The sequence below is a fragment of the Alosa alosa genome, chromosome 21 (assembly GCF_017589495.1).
Source record: "Alosa alosa isolate M-15738 ecotype Scorff River chromosome 21, AALO_Geno_1.1, whole genome shotgun sequence".
Lineage (NCBI taxonomy): Eukaryota > Metazoa > Chordata > Actinopteri > Clupeiformes > Clupeidae > Alosa > Alosa alosa.
This window is the reverse complement of record NC_063209.1, coordinates 17,967,806-17,983,892: the sequence shown is the minus strand read 5'-3', so window position 1 is coordinate 17,983,892 and position 16,087 is coordinate 17,967,806. Positions and strand designations below refer to the sequence as shown.

The 16,087-nt window shown below is 42.7% G+C and overlaps 1 protein-coding gene across 3 annotated transcripts in view; it reads left to right on the top strand.

Moving 5' to 3' along the window:
• Positions 1-10,795: 10,795 nt before the first annotated feature.
• The window catches only part of LOC125286281 (b(0,+)-type amino acid transporter 1-like), a 10,047-nt gene continuing 4,755 nt past the window's right edge, over positions 10,796-16,087 (top strand). For 2 of the 3 annotated variants that reach the window (XM_048231215.1, XM_048231217.1), the window contains exons 1-8: positions 10,796-10,910; positions 12,127-12,244; positions 12,544-12,772; positions 13,097-13,339; positions 13,439-13,564; positions 13,745-13,844; positions 14,206-14,250; positions 15,948-16,071. In XM_048231215.1, the coding sequence (XP_048087172.1) occupies positions 12,146-12,244; positions 12,544-12,772; positions 13,097-13,339; positions 13,439-13,564; positions 13,745-13,844; positions 14,206-14,250; positions 15,948-16,071 (966 nt within the window). In that variant the 5' untranslated portion in view covers positions 10,796-10,910; positions 12,127-12,145. The remainder of the gene's footprint in view (positions 10,911-12,126; positions 12,245-12,543; positions 12,773-13,096; positions 13,340-13,438; positions 13,565-13,744; positions 13,845-14,205; positions 14,251-15,947; positions 16,072-16,087) is intronic. The other variant, XM_048231216.1, reaches the window with a different exon arrangement.

Below are 16,087 nucleotides of genomic sequence, written 5' to 3'. Positions count from 1 at the left end.
GTCACCGAACGACGACTGATTGCACTGAAAAGACGTCTTGAAAATTGTGGCTATCCCCCCACCCCTTTTATTTGCTCTGGTAGCACTCAAGAAACTGAAATTTGGGGGAGCTGATTCGATGAGAGTAGCAGCACTGTTTGCTTGATCTAACCATGTCTCAGTTAAAAGTAAAAAATCAAGGTTGTGTGTGCAAATTAGATCATAAATTAAGAATGATTTGTTTGAAAGAGATCTAATATTTAGGAGTGCTAGTTTTGCTGTAAGTGTTGGGGAAATATGATCCATGGGGGAAATCTGAGGTTGATGTGGTACGGGTAGGAGATTGGACTGGTTTATCCTATAAGCTCGATGCATTTGTGTTCTATTTCTTGTCAATACAGGTATAGAGAATGTCATGGGCTTACTGGGTCCCGGCATGTTCTCAAAACTACCGTCAGTACCATTTATATTGCAGGGACCCTGAGAATATCATGCAATACAGTCATCATATAATTGTCCCCTGCTGCTGCCATCTGTATTTTCCACTGCACATTCCATATGCTGGCTGAGAAAATGAACTAAGAGGTTGCTGCTGCTTAAGAGATCCTTCTAAACGGGGGGGGGAGGGCTTAGGGAGGTGCCCTTCTTTGGTGCTAATGATCTTGGGCTAGTAAAAACTCTGCATGGCTACTGGTAGCAGTCTCTCCATTTTGCAGGGAACATCATGTGCTTGGGTGGAGATGGTGATGGGGTTTTCAGGGGATCCCTGTGGAGTTTTGGAGTGGGTGGTGGGATGAAGGGGTGGGATGGTGATGGGAGATTAGGGGGTTTGGGTGGCCTGGGGAGTTTGATTGGGTGGGGACGTGATTGGGTGTGGGTGGTGATGGGAGATTAGGGGGGTTTGTGTGGCCTGGGGAGTTTGATTGGGTGGGGACGTGATTGGGTGTGGGTGGTGATGGGAAATCAAGGAGGTTGGGGTTGAAAATTGATCCAGAGTCTCCATCTGCCTGCTGAGGTTCTGGGAAGTTTGTTGCAGGCAGCTCCGCTTTCAGCATGTATTCCAGTAGTGTATTCCATGTTGTTGTGTCTTTGTGGTGACAAGGAGTCGACGGAGGTGGGGAGGGGTATTGGTTCTGGTGTTACAACATGACCCTTCCTTTCTGATAGCCTCTCAGCAGCTTTGATAGGTGCTATCTCCTCATGCTCATCACATCCATTTGTTTGCTGAGATTCCAGGGAGTTTGACGCCAGTGATTGACTTTGAGTCATTTTAGCAGCACCCATCTTATCTCGTCCAGTGGACATGGCTGGGCATTGTTGAGCTGGTTGTTTATGTTTCTCCAAGGTCTGCATTTCAGTGGAGGCTAGCGGGTGGTTACCAGAGGGCCCCACAGCAGGGGGGGTTGGGCATATCTCTGTTTCAGCCTGTGCAGAGTGTTTTGGTTTAGCTGAGTTGTTGATGTCATCCGCTTGTTCCGTCTGTATGGCCACTGAGCGCTTATCAGAGGCTCGGCTCAAGGTTGGCAGAAAAAATGTTGGGTGCAGGAGAGAGAGGTGATAGTATTCGGTTAAGATCTTGGACCCAGTCCAACTCAGCTCTGTGCTATTTGGTCTGAAGTATTCCCTGCGAAAAAGGTTAAAATTGTCAAAAAAAATTATCCCAACTGAAAAGCATGTTTTTGCGAGCCAGGTGTTTAAACTGAATAGTCTGGAAAATACAAAGCTTCCCTCTGCTGGGAGTGGGCCACTGATGAAAATTTGTATTCCAAGCTCATATAGGGCCGAGAAAAGTTCCTTGAAATCTTCTTTGACATACAGCTGTTCTCTGTCGATGTCATTTGCTCCAACATGCACAATGATGCGCTTGATAGTTGCATATTTTGACACCTGTTCTGCAAGCTTGTTTTTTGTGTCAGACACTGAAGCATTTGGGAAACAACATACAATCATCCTTCCCCATTTATATGTCTCTCACAGCAGAGTCGCCTAGAGCGAGGGTTGTGGGATGAATAGGTGTCGAGTGCTGCTTCTTGTCTGTGCCCATCTTTCTATTGTTGTGGTTTTGATTGCTGCCTGCTTTGGGTCTGTTCCTGGGAAATTCCTCTCTCACGTCCGGAGGCATTCAAATCTGTTTCATAGGGGCTGTGGGTTTCCTTAGGACCACAAGCCCTGTAGTAGTTTGCTGATCTGTCTGTATTTCTGATACAAGGCCTGAAGTTAACATCTGAATTTACTGGTGTTGAGGTAATTACAGTTCTTGTATTACGTTTTTTGTTTTTTGGTCTGGCACCTTGCCTGTGCCAAGGCTCTGTACTCACATTTCCCTTTGTGAGGTCGATGCATTCATCTGCTCTATTAGCAGTGATATTAGACTGCTGGGTTACATTCTCTGCATTTCCAGTAGTTGCTGTACTCACTTCATGAGATGCCTCTCGTAGTTCATCTGTCGTTGGTGGAAGGGCATGCATCTTTGATTCCAAAGTAGAAATCCTCTGTTCTAGCTCAGTACATTTTCAGTTAATTCTCCCCACTGAACTAAGCACTACAGTTTCTACATTTATAGGGCGTCCTGGACCCCTTTTCCACCAAGGCAGTTCTGGTGCTGGCCCAGTCTCACACTAGTTCTTTGAACCAGTTTCGACAGGTGCTGGGAGCAGGATTTTCATGACGTTTTGAAAAGCCATTGGCAGCAAAAATGCAGCACAGCCATAATTAAAACAATTGTGCTAATCAAGAGTTAACAATGACTAACATCATGCAAGTCTTTCTAGCGATTGCAATAAATACTGTACACAAGCTGACCAAAAAAAATAGGGCATGTCCAGTTTTACTCCACGAATGGATACAGTGATCAGTGTTTCCCCTACAGTGTATTTAACAGCGGCGCAGCGCCGCCGCTGGATTTTCAGCGCCGCTGCAACATAATATCACGAGATTCACTTAACACACTGTAAAAAACACAACGCCAACGTCATCTCCGAAATTGTTTTCTGAAAGTCTTGAGTAAGTTAAGTGCATCAAATCCGCACGTAGCCTCTCATTATTCAGGACATATATGCGGCATGATGTGTCCGGTGATTACAAGCCCAAAGACAAGTCTGCAGCCCATATGGCTAGGCTACGTTCTTAACACGGTTACATTGTTTAGCTATCCGACTGATGGGGTCTTGCTCCGCCACAGTGTAGCCTATGGTGTCATCGTTCACTTGTAGGTTACACAATAAATAGCCTACTTATAGGCCTGGTGACAATAAAAAATGATATTAGTTATATTTCATCCACGAAGCTGTTTGTATGCCGTGAATTAAACTTGTAGCCTATGCCATATGTTAAGCTTGAGCAATTCCTCTGATCCAAAGCCTGCTTTGACACATTGACACTAATGTGAAACATGCATCCTCCTCTCCTAGCCTACATCAAATAAAAGAAACCAATTCATGATTACCGAAATTAATTTAACATGGGGGGGAAAAAGTTTGTTGCGATTTAGCCTACTGTTGTGATCACGGTTCTTTCTGCTGATTGATTTCGTCCGGTGTCGTCAACTCTGAGAACTCTTGCTCCGGTTGACAATTTTATCCAGAGAGCTGATTTCCCAAAGATGAGCCTCCATCAACATTCAACGACAAATTATTAAAACGTAAGTAATGCAATAGAGTAAACCAATGTGCTACAAGGTGTATGGTCTTAACGTTAATTGTAGCCTAGACTTGTAACGTTAGCGTGGGGCTACATGTAATGTTTGCATGGGAAAGCTAAGCTGAACACAGTCTAGGCCTGTTTAAACTTTCTGATAGTTAAAGGAAATATGAGCATATGTTGGCATATACGTATAGCCTAAATTCTGTCCACTTAGCTATAATAGGCTATCACAAACAGACCTTTTCGTTTTAGGCATTAGACATAGGAGCCTACATTCTCTTATCAGAAAGACGTGTTCTCATAACTTCAGCGTTCTCTTGACGGTGAGACGAACGGTCGCACTTCAATCAAGTAGCCTAGGTCCTTTTCGGAGTTAATTGTGAGTGAGTTGTATGGTGGGAGTGATGTAGAAGAAAAAGTGAGTATTTACTTTTTTTACGTGGGTTTGTTGTTTTGGGACTGAGAAATAGACTACAAGGAGAGCATCTGGCTACGTGCATGCGTGTCAGCATTAATGGCCCCCAACAATTCAATTCAATTACCAAAGAGCCTTAGAGATGTTCTTTGAAAAGCCCAGAAAAATTAAGTGCTCACTTATTGGGTGTGGCCTTTGCCATTAAGACAAATTTAAATAAATTGTAAATAATCTTTTTCTGGGTTGTGCCATTTCATTTTTCTTCTATCATTTTTAACCAATAATGTAAAAGAAAGCTGAAAATGTCCACAAAAGAAACACAAGGTATGATATCAAAAAAAAAAAAAAAAAAATCGCATAACAACCTCCCCCCCCAAGTAATAGCACCGCTGCTGGAAAAATTTCTAGGGGAAACACTGCAGTCCATTGAACAGCAAGCTCGTTCTTCGAAAGTGGGCATGTAGAACCAGCACCGAACTGGCACAAACACTGCCTCCAAACCAGCACCAGAGCTGGGTTGGTGGAAAATATATTTAATTTTTATTTATTTTATTAATCCTTTGTTTAACCAGGGCAGTCACATTGAGACAGAGCTCTCTTACTACTTTGTTCTTTCTTTTTATTAATATATTAGAATTACTTCCTTTTATGGTTTATCTCAGTAATTTTGCAATCGATACTGGCACTGCAGTGTTTAGAATTGGTTTTGACATGCATAATTCAAATACATTTCAAAACTCCTCTCACAAATGACTGGACTATGGGAGCTACCTGTCAGTCATTTTCTATTGTTTTGAGAGATAGTTTGGGTATAACACACACACAGACACACACGTCAGTAAACTGGCTTTATTGATTTAAGTTTTCTGATGCGTGGAATATAGAGTGATTCCTTTCTCGAAGCCGTACGTTAATAACTGGCCTCGTTGACCCTCAGAGTGAGAGTCTTTAATTGTTAAATTAAAGACTCTCACTCAAGCGAGTAGGACGCATTTCACACTGCTCCTGCTTCACCTATCCTTTTAGCAATTTCCACTCTTTTTCATTCTTTTATTTCATTTACAAGCTAGTTTAGCAAAGACAGTGAAACCAGTACATTTAAATCTGAAACTTTAGTGGTTAGTTTTTTACTTTAAATGAGCCAGCCAAGTCAACGAGCAAAAACTGAACGGCAATTCACCTTGAAGTTGGATTAAAACAAAATCGCGGCTCCTCCGGCCAGAGACCCAGGAGATCATGCCGAAAATGTACTGAGCTAGAACAGAGGATTTCTACTTTGGAATCAAAGATGCATGCCCTTCCATCAAAGACAGATGAACTTCTTGAGAGGCATCTCATGAAGTGAGTACAGCAACTATTGGAAATGCAGAGAATGTAACCCAGCAGTCTAATATCACTGCTAATAGAGCAGATGAATGCATCGACCTCACAAAGGGAAATGTGAGTACAGAGCCTTGGCACAGGCAAGGTGCCAGACCAAAAAACAAAAAACGTAATACAAGAACTGTAATTACCTCAACACCAGTAAATTCAGATGTTAACTTCAGGCCTCGTATCAGAAATACAGACAGATCAGCAAACTACTACAGGGCTTGTGGTCCTAAGGGAAGCCCACAGCCCCTAACACTATGGAACAGATTTGAATGCCTCCTCGGGCGTGAGAGAGAATTTCCCAGGGAACAGACCCAAAGCAGGCAGCGATCAAACCACAACAAAAGAAAGATGGGCACAGACAAGAAGCAGCACTCGACCCCTATTCATCCCACAACCCTCGTTCTAGGCGACTTTGCTGTGAGACATATAAATGGGGAAAGGATGATTGTATGTTGTTTCCCAAATGCTTCAGTGTCTGACACAAAAAACAAGCTTGCAGAACTGGTGTCAAAATATGCAACTATCAAAGCATCATTGTGCATGTTGGAGCAAATGACATCTACAGAGAACAGCTGTATGTCAAAGAAGATTTCAAGGAACTTTTCTCGGCCCTAAATGTGCTTGGAATACAAATTTTCATCAGTGGCCCACTCCCAGCAGAGGGAAGCTTTGTATTTTCCAGACTATTCAGTTTAAACACCTGGCTCGCAAAAACATGCTTTTCAGTTGGGATGAATTTTATTGACAATTTTAACCTTTTTGGAATCATGAGGGAATACTTCAGACCAAATAGCACAGAGCTGAGTTGGACTGGGGCCAAGATCTTAACCGAATACTATCACCTCTCTCTCCTGCACCCAACATTTTTTCTGCCAACCTTGAGCCGAGCCTCTGATAAGCACTCAGTGGCCATACAGACGGAACAAGCGGATGACATCAACAACTCAGCTAAACCAAAACACTCTGCACAGGCTGAAACAGAGATATGCCCAACCTCCCCTGCTGTGGGGCCCTCTGATAACCACCCAGCTAGCCTCCACTGAAATGCAGACCTTGGAGAAACATAAACAACCAGCTCAACAATGCCAAGCCATGTCCACTGGACAAGATAAGATGGGTGCTGCTAAAATGACTCAAAGTCAATCACTGGCGTCAAACTCCCTGGAATCTCAGCAAACAAATGGATGTGATGAGCATGAGGAGATAGCACCTATCAAAGCTGCTGAGAGGGGATATCAGAAAGGAAGGGTCATGTTGTAACACCAGTACCAATACCCCCCCCCCTCCTCCGTCGTCTCCTTGTCACCACAAAGACACAACAACATGGAATACACTACTGGAATACATGCTGAAAGCGGAGCATCTGCAACAAACTTCCCAGAACCTCAGCAGGCAGATGGAGACTCTGGATCAATTTTTCAACCCCAACCTCCTTGATTTCCCATCACCACCCACACCCAATCACGTCCCCACCCAATCAAACTCCCCAGGGCACACAAACCCCCCTAATCTCCCATCACCATCCCCACCCCTTCATCCCACCACCCACTCAAACTCCACAGGATCCCCTGAATACCCATCACCATCCCCACCCAAGCACATGATGTTCCCTGCAAGAATGGAGAGACTGCTACCAGTAGCCATGCAGAGTTTTACTAGCCCAAGATCATTAGCACCAAAGAAGCCCAAGGGCACCTCCACCCCCCAAGCCCTCCCCTCCCCGTTTAGAAGGATCTCTTAAGCAGCAGCAACCTCTTAGTTCATTTTCTCAGCCGGCATATAGCATGGAATGTGCAGTGGAAAATACAGATGGCAGCAGCAGGGGACAATTATATGATGACTGTATTGCATGATATTCTCAGGGTCCCTGCAATATAAATGGTACTGACAGTAGTTTTGAGAACATGCCGGGACCCAGTAAGCCCATGACATTCTCTATTCCTGTATTGACAAGAAATAGAACACAAATGCATCGAGCTTATAGGGTAAACCAGTCCAATCTCCTACCCGTACCACATCAACCTCAGATTTCCCCCATGGATCATATTTCCCCAACACTTAAACTAACAAAACTAGCACTCCTAAATATCAGATCTCTTTCAAACAAATCATTCTTAATTCATGATCTAATTTGCACAACCTTGACCTTGATTTTTTACTTTTAACTGAGACATGGTTAGATCAAGCAAACAGTGCTGCTACTCTCATCGAATCAGCTCCCCAAACTTCAGTTTTTGAGTGCTACCAGAGCAAATAAAAGAGGTGGGGGATAGCCACAATTTTCAAGACGTCTTTTCAGTGCAATCAGTCGTCATTCGGTGACTTTACTTCATTTGAATATCTGTGTGCATGCATTAAGTCTTCTCCTCAGATTTTATTACTGACAATTTACAGGCCTCCAAAACATTCAGCTAAAAGTTTTTCTTGAAGAGCTAGGTGAACTGCTATCAGTTGTTTGCATAGAGTATGACTGTCTTATTATATCAGGGGATCTAAACTTGCATGTGGATAATCCTGAAAACAATTATGCCAAGGAATTCATTGCACTAATCGATACTTTCTCCCTAACACAGCATGTACAGGGGCCAACACACTCTCGCCATACCCTCGACCTTGTTATCACAAAGGGTCTCGATGTCTCTACAGCTGTTAAAGACCTGGCCTTATCTGATCATTTTTGCGTGTTCTTTGATGTGTCTATGTCCCCACACACTCAAAACACAGCTATGATGGTAAAAGGAGAATCATAAATGATCAGACAAGTGCTCTCTTTGAGCAAGCACTTTCACTAAAGTCAAGTCAACTGTCAGACTCTGAAGACTTATTTGATCACTTTAATGCAAAAATGGCAAACATTATGGATGACATTGCTCCATTACAATTCAAGAAAGTTAAGGACAAACAGAAAGCACCATGGAGGCAAAATCCAGCAGTTAAACTTCTAAAAAGAGAGTGTAGGAAGACTGAAAGAAAATGGCGTAAATACAAACTTCAGATCCACTATGAAATCCATAAAGAGATGCTCCGCACATATAACTCTGAAATATGCAAAGCAAGACAGTCTTTCTTTTCTAACATTATCAATAGAAGTTCAAATAACGCTCGTATTCTATTTTCAACTGTTGATAAGTTAACAAATCCCCCCCCTCACAATTAAGCCTGAACTTCTCTCAACTAATAAATGCAATGAGTTTTCATCTTTTTAAAGGTAAAATTGACAAAATCAGACTCAACATATCTGCTCAATTACAAATTCAACAACCTGAACTTCCAGCAACAAACAGAGGGAAACTAAACTTGATGTCAGAGTTCAGCTTGATAGACTTCTGAAACACTTGAAAAAAAAACGGTACAGAATCTCAGCTCTTCCACATGTGTCTTAGACACTCTGCCTACCAATTTCTTCAAAACTGTTTTCACCTCATAGCGGGGATGTCCTTCAAATTGTAAATGTATCACTGCTGTCTGGCACTTTTCCTAAGTCACTGAAAACAGCTGTTGTAAAGCCACTTCTCAAGAAAAATAACCTGGATGCCTCCATGCTAAACAATTACAGGCTCATATCCAATCTACCTTTTATTGGCAAAATTATTGAAAAAGTAGTCTTTAATCAATTAACCACCTTCCTAACATCAAATGGGTATTTTGATTACTTTCAGTCTGGTTTTCGGGCAAATCATAGCACTGAAACAGCTCTCATTAAAGTTTCCAATGACATACGCCTCAACACAGATTCAGGTAAAACATCAGTCCTAGTGCTACTGGACCTTAGTGCAGCATTTGACACTGTTGATCACAATATTTTACTACACAGACTAGAACACTGGGTTGGATTTACAGGCATAGTTATCAGCTGGCTAAAATCATATCTACAAGAAAGGAGCTTCTTTGTTGCCATCGGAAACTGTACCTCAACACCAACGTCCTTGACCTGTGGTGTTCCCCAGGGGTCGATCTTGGGGCCACTATTATTCAACCTCTATATGCTCCCACTTGGACAAATCATTCAAAATAATTTGATTTCATATCATAGTTATGCAGGTGACACACAAATTTACTTAGCTCTATCACCAAACGACTATGGTCCTCTTGAATCTATGTGTCAGTGTATAGAACAAATCAACACCTGGATGTCTCAAAATTTTCTTCAGCTGAACAAAGAAAAAACTGAAGTAATTATATTTGGTAAAAATGAGGAAAGACTTAGGGTTGCCACACACAAAAAAAAAAAAGGGTTGAAGGCAAAGGATACTGTTAAAAACCTTGGTGTATTAATTGACAGTGATCTAAATTTCAACAGCCACATGAAAGCGATAACTAAATCAGCTTTTTACCACCTCAAAAATATTGTCAAACTCAGAGGGCTGATGTCAAAACATGACTTAGAAAAACTCATTCATGCATTTATCTCCAGCAGGGTTGATTACTGCAATGGACTGTTCACAGGCCTTCCTAAAAGACTATTAAACAGCTTCAGGTGATACAAAATGCAGCAGCTAGGACTCTAACAAAACTAAAAGAACTGACCACATTACTCAATTCTTAAGTCCTTGCACTGGCTTCCAGTAAGTCACAGAATTGACTTTAAAGCACTATTGCTTGTTTATAAATCAGTAAATGGAGCAGGACCTAAATACTTGTCAGACATGCTTCAGCAGTACACACCTTCGTCCTCTCAGGTCCCAGGTGAAAAACCTGCTAGTAAAACCTACAGTTAGAACTAAACATGGTGAAGCAGCTTTTTTAGCTGCTATGCGGCTCAACTGTGGAACCAACTTTCGGATGACATTAAAAGGCCCCAACTGTAGCCAGTTTTAAATCTAGACTTAAGACCAAACTGTTCTCAGGCGCTTTCTGCTAACTGTGCGAGTTACAAATTCTGAATCTGCCTCGATAATTATTCTACTTTGTCTTTTATTACTTTTTTTACTACTTTTGCCTTTGTTTTTGCTTACTAATTATTCTTTATTTTTAAATGATTTTACCTTGTGTTTTATGTTTTCTTTTTATTATGATCTTTACCTTTTAACTATTCTTTGACTATATTGCCCTTCTATGCTTTTATTTGTTATTATCGTTTGGTTTTGTTTATGTAAAGCACATTGAATGACCTCTGTGTATGAAATGTGCTATATAAATAAACTTGACTTGACTTGACTTAATCAGTGATTTCCAGGCAGCTTTTTGATTAGATTAGATTAGGTTAGATTTCACTTTCCTGTCAAAAGCCCTTTGACCTTTAGAGGCTGGCCCAAAGTGTTATTTCTCTCTCTCAAAGTGTCTATTTCCTGTGTGTGAGGAATGCCAAGGACTTTCTTCATGCTCAGCACACCCCCCACACACACACACACACAAACACGTACACACACACATAACACACGCATATGCACACAGACACAGACACACACACACACTCAGTTACTCAGCCCTGTGTGGACGTGAAGGCAGCACTCAGCAGATCTCTCCTCCAGCTAGACGGTGTTCTGCGTCTCTCCTGCAGGTGCGTAGCAACGTCGTCATGCTTGTGATCCTCTCTGTAGGCGCAGGGAAGAGTCGGAGAACTACAGTTAGAATAGTGGCAGAGGTCGATGTGGAGAGAGAAGCTACGCTATGATCTGGCCTGGCACGTGTGCTCTCCGAGGAATACCCTCCGGATGTGTGTCTTATTTTCATTAGAGTAGAACCTCAGGATGTGTGTCTTATTTTCATTAGAGTAGAACCTCCGGATGTGTTCAATTCTCTGTGAGAATAGAACAGGAAAGTGCCAGCACAGCAAATGTTTTTACAGTAGTTACAAAAGTTGATGTAGATACTGAAATAGTTACAGAATTGAAACAAGTTCATAAAGATGTTACATTAATGCAGCTAGAGATGTTACGTTGATGCAGCTACAGATGTTAAGTTGAGTGTGGTGGTTGATGCATCTACAGCAGAGATGTTAGAAGATGTTAGGTTGTGGTTTATGCATCTAGAGATGTTAGAAGATGTTAGGTTGTGTTTGATACATCTAGAGATGTTAGGTTGAGGTTGATGCAGTTAGAGATGTTATATTGTGGTTGTGTGTTTTCATGTTTTTGACACGGAGTGCATCAGATTTCATAAATGCCTCTGGGGCAATTCAGACCTCTTATGAGGTCATACAAGGAGGATGCGAGTGACAGATATATATGTGTGGAAAGACACACAGTGCTCATGCTCAGATATGTGTGGACATGCTCACGTGTGGGAGTTTAAATAGAAATGTATAATCAAGAGAGAGAGAGCGTTTGCGAGACAGATTCTAGCTGAAAGTGTAGTGATGTACCACACTTAACCAGGTCATGGACTGTAATCAGCTGTACACTATAAAGCAGTTTATGACTTGTTTTTTCTCCAGCAAGAGACCATAGATCTGTTAAAGATTTGTTATCACACAATCTTTATGAACTACTCAGAGATACTAACTGTGTGTGCTGGTGGGAATGTGTGTATGTAACACACACACAGACACACAGATCTAAATTATTTCTGAGTTTCTTATCCTTATTCTCATATGTGTGTGTGTGTGTTTGTGTTTGTGTGTGTGCACGCCTGCGCATATGTGTATGCCAAGTCAAGTCAAGTCAAGTTTATTTATATAGCGCATTTCTTAGGTCATTCAATGCGCTTTACATAAACAAAAGTGTGTGTGTATGCATGTGTGTTTGTGTGTGTGTGTGTCATCTGTGTGTGTAAAGAGACTGAAGGGTCAGGTAGATGGACAAGAAACCTGTAAAGAAGACAAGTGTGCAGAATGGCAGTGCCCCCCTCTCACACCCCCCAAAGGAGGAGAAAGCCACCATGCTTCAGAAAGAGGTAGTGCTGTGTGTGTGTGTGTGTGCGCGCGTGCATTTGAGTGAATGTGTGTGTGTGTGTGTGTGTGTGTGTGCGCGCGCGCGTGCATTTGAGTGAGTGAATGTGTGTGTGTGTGTGTGTGTGTGTGTGTGTGTGTGTCTGTCTGTCTGTCTGTGTTTGTTTGTTTGTCTCTCTCTCTCTGTGTGTGTGTGTGTGTGTGTGTGAGAGAGAGAGAGAGAGTTCATCTGTTGAGTGTAATTGTTCATTGTTGCATGGTTGTGTGTATGTGTGTGTGTGTGTGTGCGTGTGTGTGTGTGCAGGTAGGCCTGATAAGCGGAGTGTGTTTGATCGTGGGGACGATGATTGGTTCCGGAATCTTCATCTCCCCAAAAGCCGTGCTGGTTGGAACAGGAGCCGTGGGACCCTGCCTGTGTGTGTGGGCCGCCTGTGGAGTACTCGCAACACTGGGTGAGTGTGTGTGTGTGTTTATGTGTGTGTGTTTGTGTGTGTGTGTGTGTATGGGCTGCTGTGGAGTACTCGCAACACTGGGTGAGTGTGTGTGTGTGTGTGTGTATGTGTGTGTGTGTGTGTGTGTGTACATGTGTGTATATGTGTACTTGTTTGGCTATGTTTGGACCACCCGTGGACTCCTCACAACACTGGGTAAGTGTGTGTTTGTGTTTGTGTGAGTCTGTGTTGGTCTATGAGTGTGTGTGTGTGTGTGTGTGTGTACATGTGTGTATATGTGTACTTGTTTGGCTATGTTTGGACCACCCGTGGACTCCTCACAACACTGGGTAAGTGTGTGTTTGTGTTTGTGTGAGTCTGTGTTGGTCTATGAGTGTGTGTGTGTGTGTGTGTGTGTGTGTGTAGGGGCCCTATGCTATGCAGAACTGGGCACTATGATCCCGAAGTCCGGTGGTGAGTATCCGTATCTGATGGAGGCGTTTGGGCCAGTTTGGGCGTTCCTCTATTCCTGGACCACCATCCTCATCGTGAAGCCTGCATCCTTCGCCATCATCGCCCTCAGCTGTGGCGAGTATGCCGCCACACCCTTTTACCCAGGATGCACCCCTCCTCTGCTCGTCACCAAGAGCTTCGCCGCCGCCACCATCTGTACGTCTCACCTCCTCTCTCTCTCCTCCTAGGAATTCCCACTTAGAGAATCTATGAACCTTTGAACTTTGAACTTTGCCCTCTGGCTGTTGTCCTCAGTTCTGATCTGCCTGGTGAATTGTCTGAGTGTGAAGTTGGCCAGCTACATCCAGAACTTCTTCACTGCTGCCAAACTCTTCATCATCCTCATCATCGTGGTGGCTGGGATTGTGCTACTGGCTCAGGGTACAGTATGTGTGTGTGTGTGTGTGTGTCTGTTTTGTTTCTGGGCTTCTGTGAAACCAATGATTTGAGTTTTTCTGTTTTTTTTGTGTGTGTGTGTGTGTGTGTATGTATGTGTATGTATGTGTGTGCGTCCGTGCGTGTGTGCGTGCGTGCGTGTGTGTGTGTGTGAATACCTCACAGGAAACACACAGAACCTGACAAATGCATTTGACGGGGGGGCCACATCTTTTGGAGCCATAGGACTGGCTTTCTACAACGGCCTTTGGGCTTATGGTGGGTGGTAAGCAACAAGAAGTCTATCTCTCTCTCTCTCTCTCTCTCACACACCCACACACCCCCTGCACTACAAGATGTTTTCTAAACAAAGTGCTGGTGAAGCCCTCGGGATGATTGACAGCTATGACTTACCCCAAACCTACTTCTAGGAGACTTAAAAGACAGAGATAAAGTTAAAACAAGAGTAAAGAGTTAATCCAACCTGGGGTTGTAAATAGACCCTAGTTTGTCCCTTACGTCACATGCTCTGGCCCTGCAAAGATGCAGAGATTCTCATCACAGAGTCTTATTGTGTGTGTGTGAGAGTGCATGTGCGTGTGTGTGCGTGCCCCTGTGTATGTGTGTGTGTGTGTTCTCCTTTGCAGGAATCAGCTGAACTTTATCACAGAGGAGCTGAAAAATCCCCACAGGTGATACACAGCACTTGAGCTGATTATGTGTGTGTGTGTGTGTGTGTGTGTGTGTGTGTGTCTTTCTGCATGCACATATAAAAAGTATTCACCGCCGGATATTTCCCCTTTTACTGCTTTTATAAATGGAATATCTTGATAAATATTCACCCCCCTTAAAGTGACTGATCTAAATCAACATCGGTTCAGCCAATTGGTGCTAGTAGTCTCATAATTAGTGGAGATCGCCTGAGTGCAGTGAATGTGTATAGTATATTAATATAAAGACACCTGTAAAAGAACACTCCAACTCAGAGAAAAGGTTATTGAAAACCATAAGTGAGGGGATGGATACAAAAAAATGTTGAAGTCACTGAACATGAAATCTATCATTAAGAAATGTAACTAAGGAATATGGCACATGTGCAGATCCATCATTAACCTGTTGAGGAGTGAATTATTTTCCTGGTTCCTTCTAGAATTCTACGCAAACAATCTATAGTTTCAGTGTTCCTTATACAGTCTATGGGGAAAATCTCTGAGGGTAATTGTGACATCATAATGTGGAACTCTCGGTTCACGAACATTCTAATCACATATTTGTGACCGTACTCCTCAACAGGTTAAGGAATATACAGTTGCACATGTGCAAATCTGCCTAGAGCAGGCCGTCACCACAAACTGAGTGACCGTTCAAGAAGAATAGTGGGGGAGGGGGTGGTGGGGGAGGCACCTAGTTCTTCACCAGTCAAAGCTTTATGGGTGAGTGGCAAAGCTGTTATTACATCTCGACTAAAGTTCACCCAAAGACATGTGGGAGACTCCAAGGTCAAATGGAAGAAGGTCCTTTGGTCTGATGAGACCAAAATTGAGCTTTTTGGCCACCAGACTGGATGCTATGTTTGGCGAACATGTTATGTTATGTTTTGCACATCACCAAAAACGCACCATCCCTAATTTGAAGTATGGTGGTGGTGGTAGCATCATGCTGTGGGGATACTTCTCAACAGAGGCCCTGGAAGGCTTGTAAAGGTAAAAGTAAAATTAATTCATTAAAATATATGGAAATCCTGGAGGACAATCTGCTTCAGTCTGCAAGAGAACTATGACTTAGGAGATTTACTTTCCAGCAAGACAATGAGCCAAAGCATACAGTGATAACTACACAGAAATGGTTTAAAGACAACAAGGTGAATGTTCTGGAGTGGCTGAGTCAAAGCCCAGACCTCAATCCTATAGAAATGTGTGGCTGGACTTAAAAAGGGCTGTTCACACCCAATCCCCTTCCAACCTGACAGAGCTTGAGCAGTTTTGCAAAAAAAGTAAAATTGCAGTATCCAGATGTGCAAGCCTAATTGAGACCTATCCACGCAGACTCCATGCTTTAATTGCGACCAAAGGTGCATCTACTAAATGCTGACTTGGGTGAATATTTATGCAATCACTTATTTTGCATCATATATTTTTAATTAATTAACATTACTTTGTATAAATGTACTTACACTTTGACATTAAAGATGGGATTTTTGTAAATTATTTAAAAAAAAGACCAAATGAAATTTATCAAGATTCCATTTATAAAAGCAGTAAAAGGGGAAATATCCAAGGGGGGATGAATACTTTTTATAGGCACATATGTGAGTGTGCAAACATGTGTGTGTGTGTGTGTGTGTGGGGTGTGTGTTTGTGTGTGTGTGTGTGTGTGTGTGTGTGTGTAGAAACATGCCACTGGCCATCATCATAGGTATCCCTCTGGTGACTGTGTGTTACGTGCTCGTCAACATCGCCTACTTCAGCGCCATGACGCCCACTGAGCTTCTGCAGTCTCCCGCTGTCGCTGTGGTGAGTGTCACACACA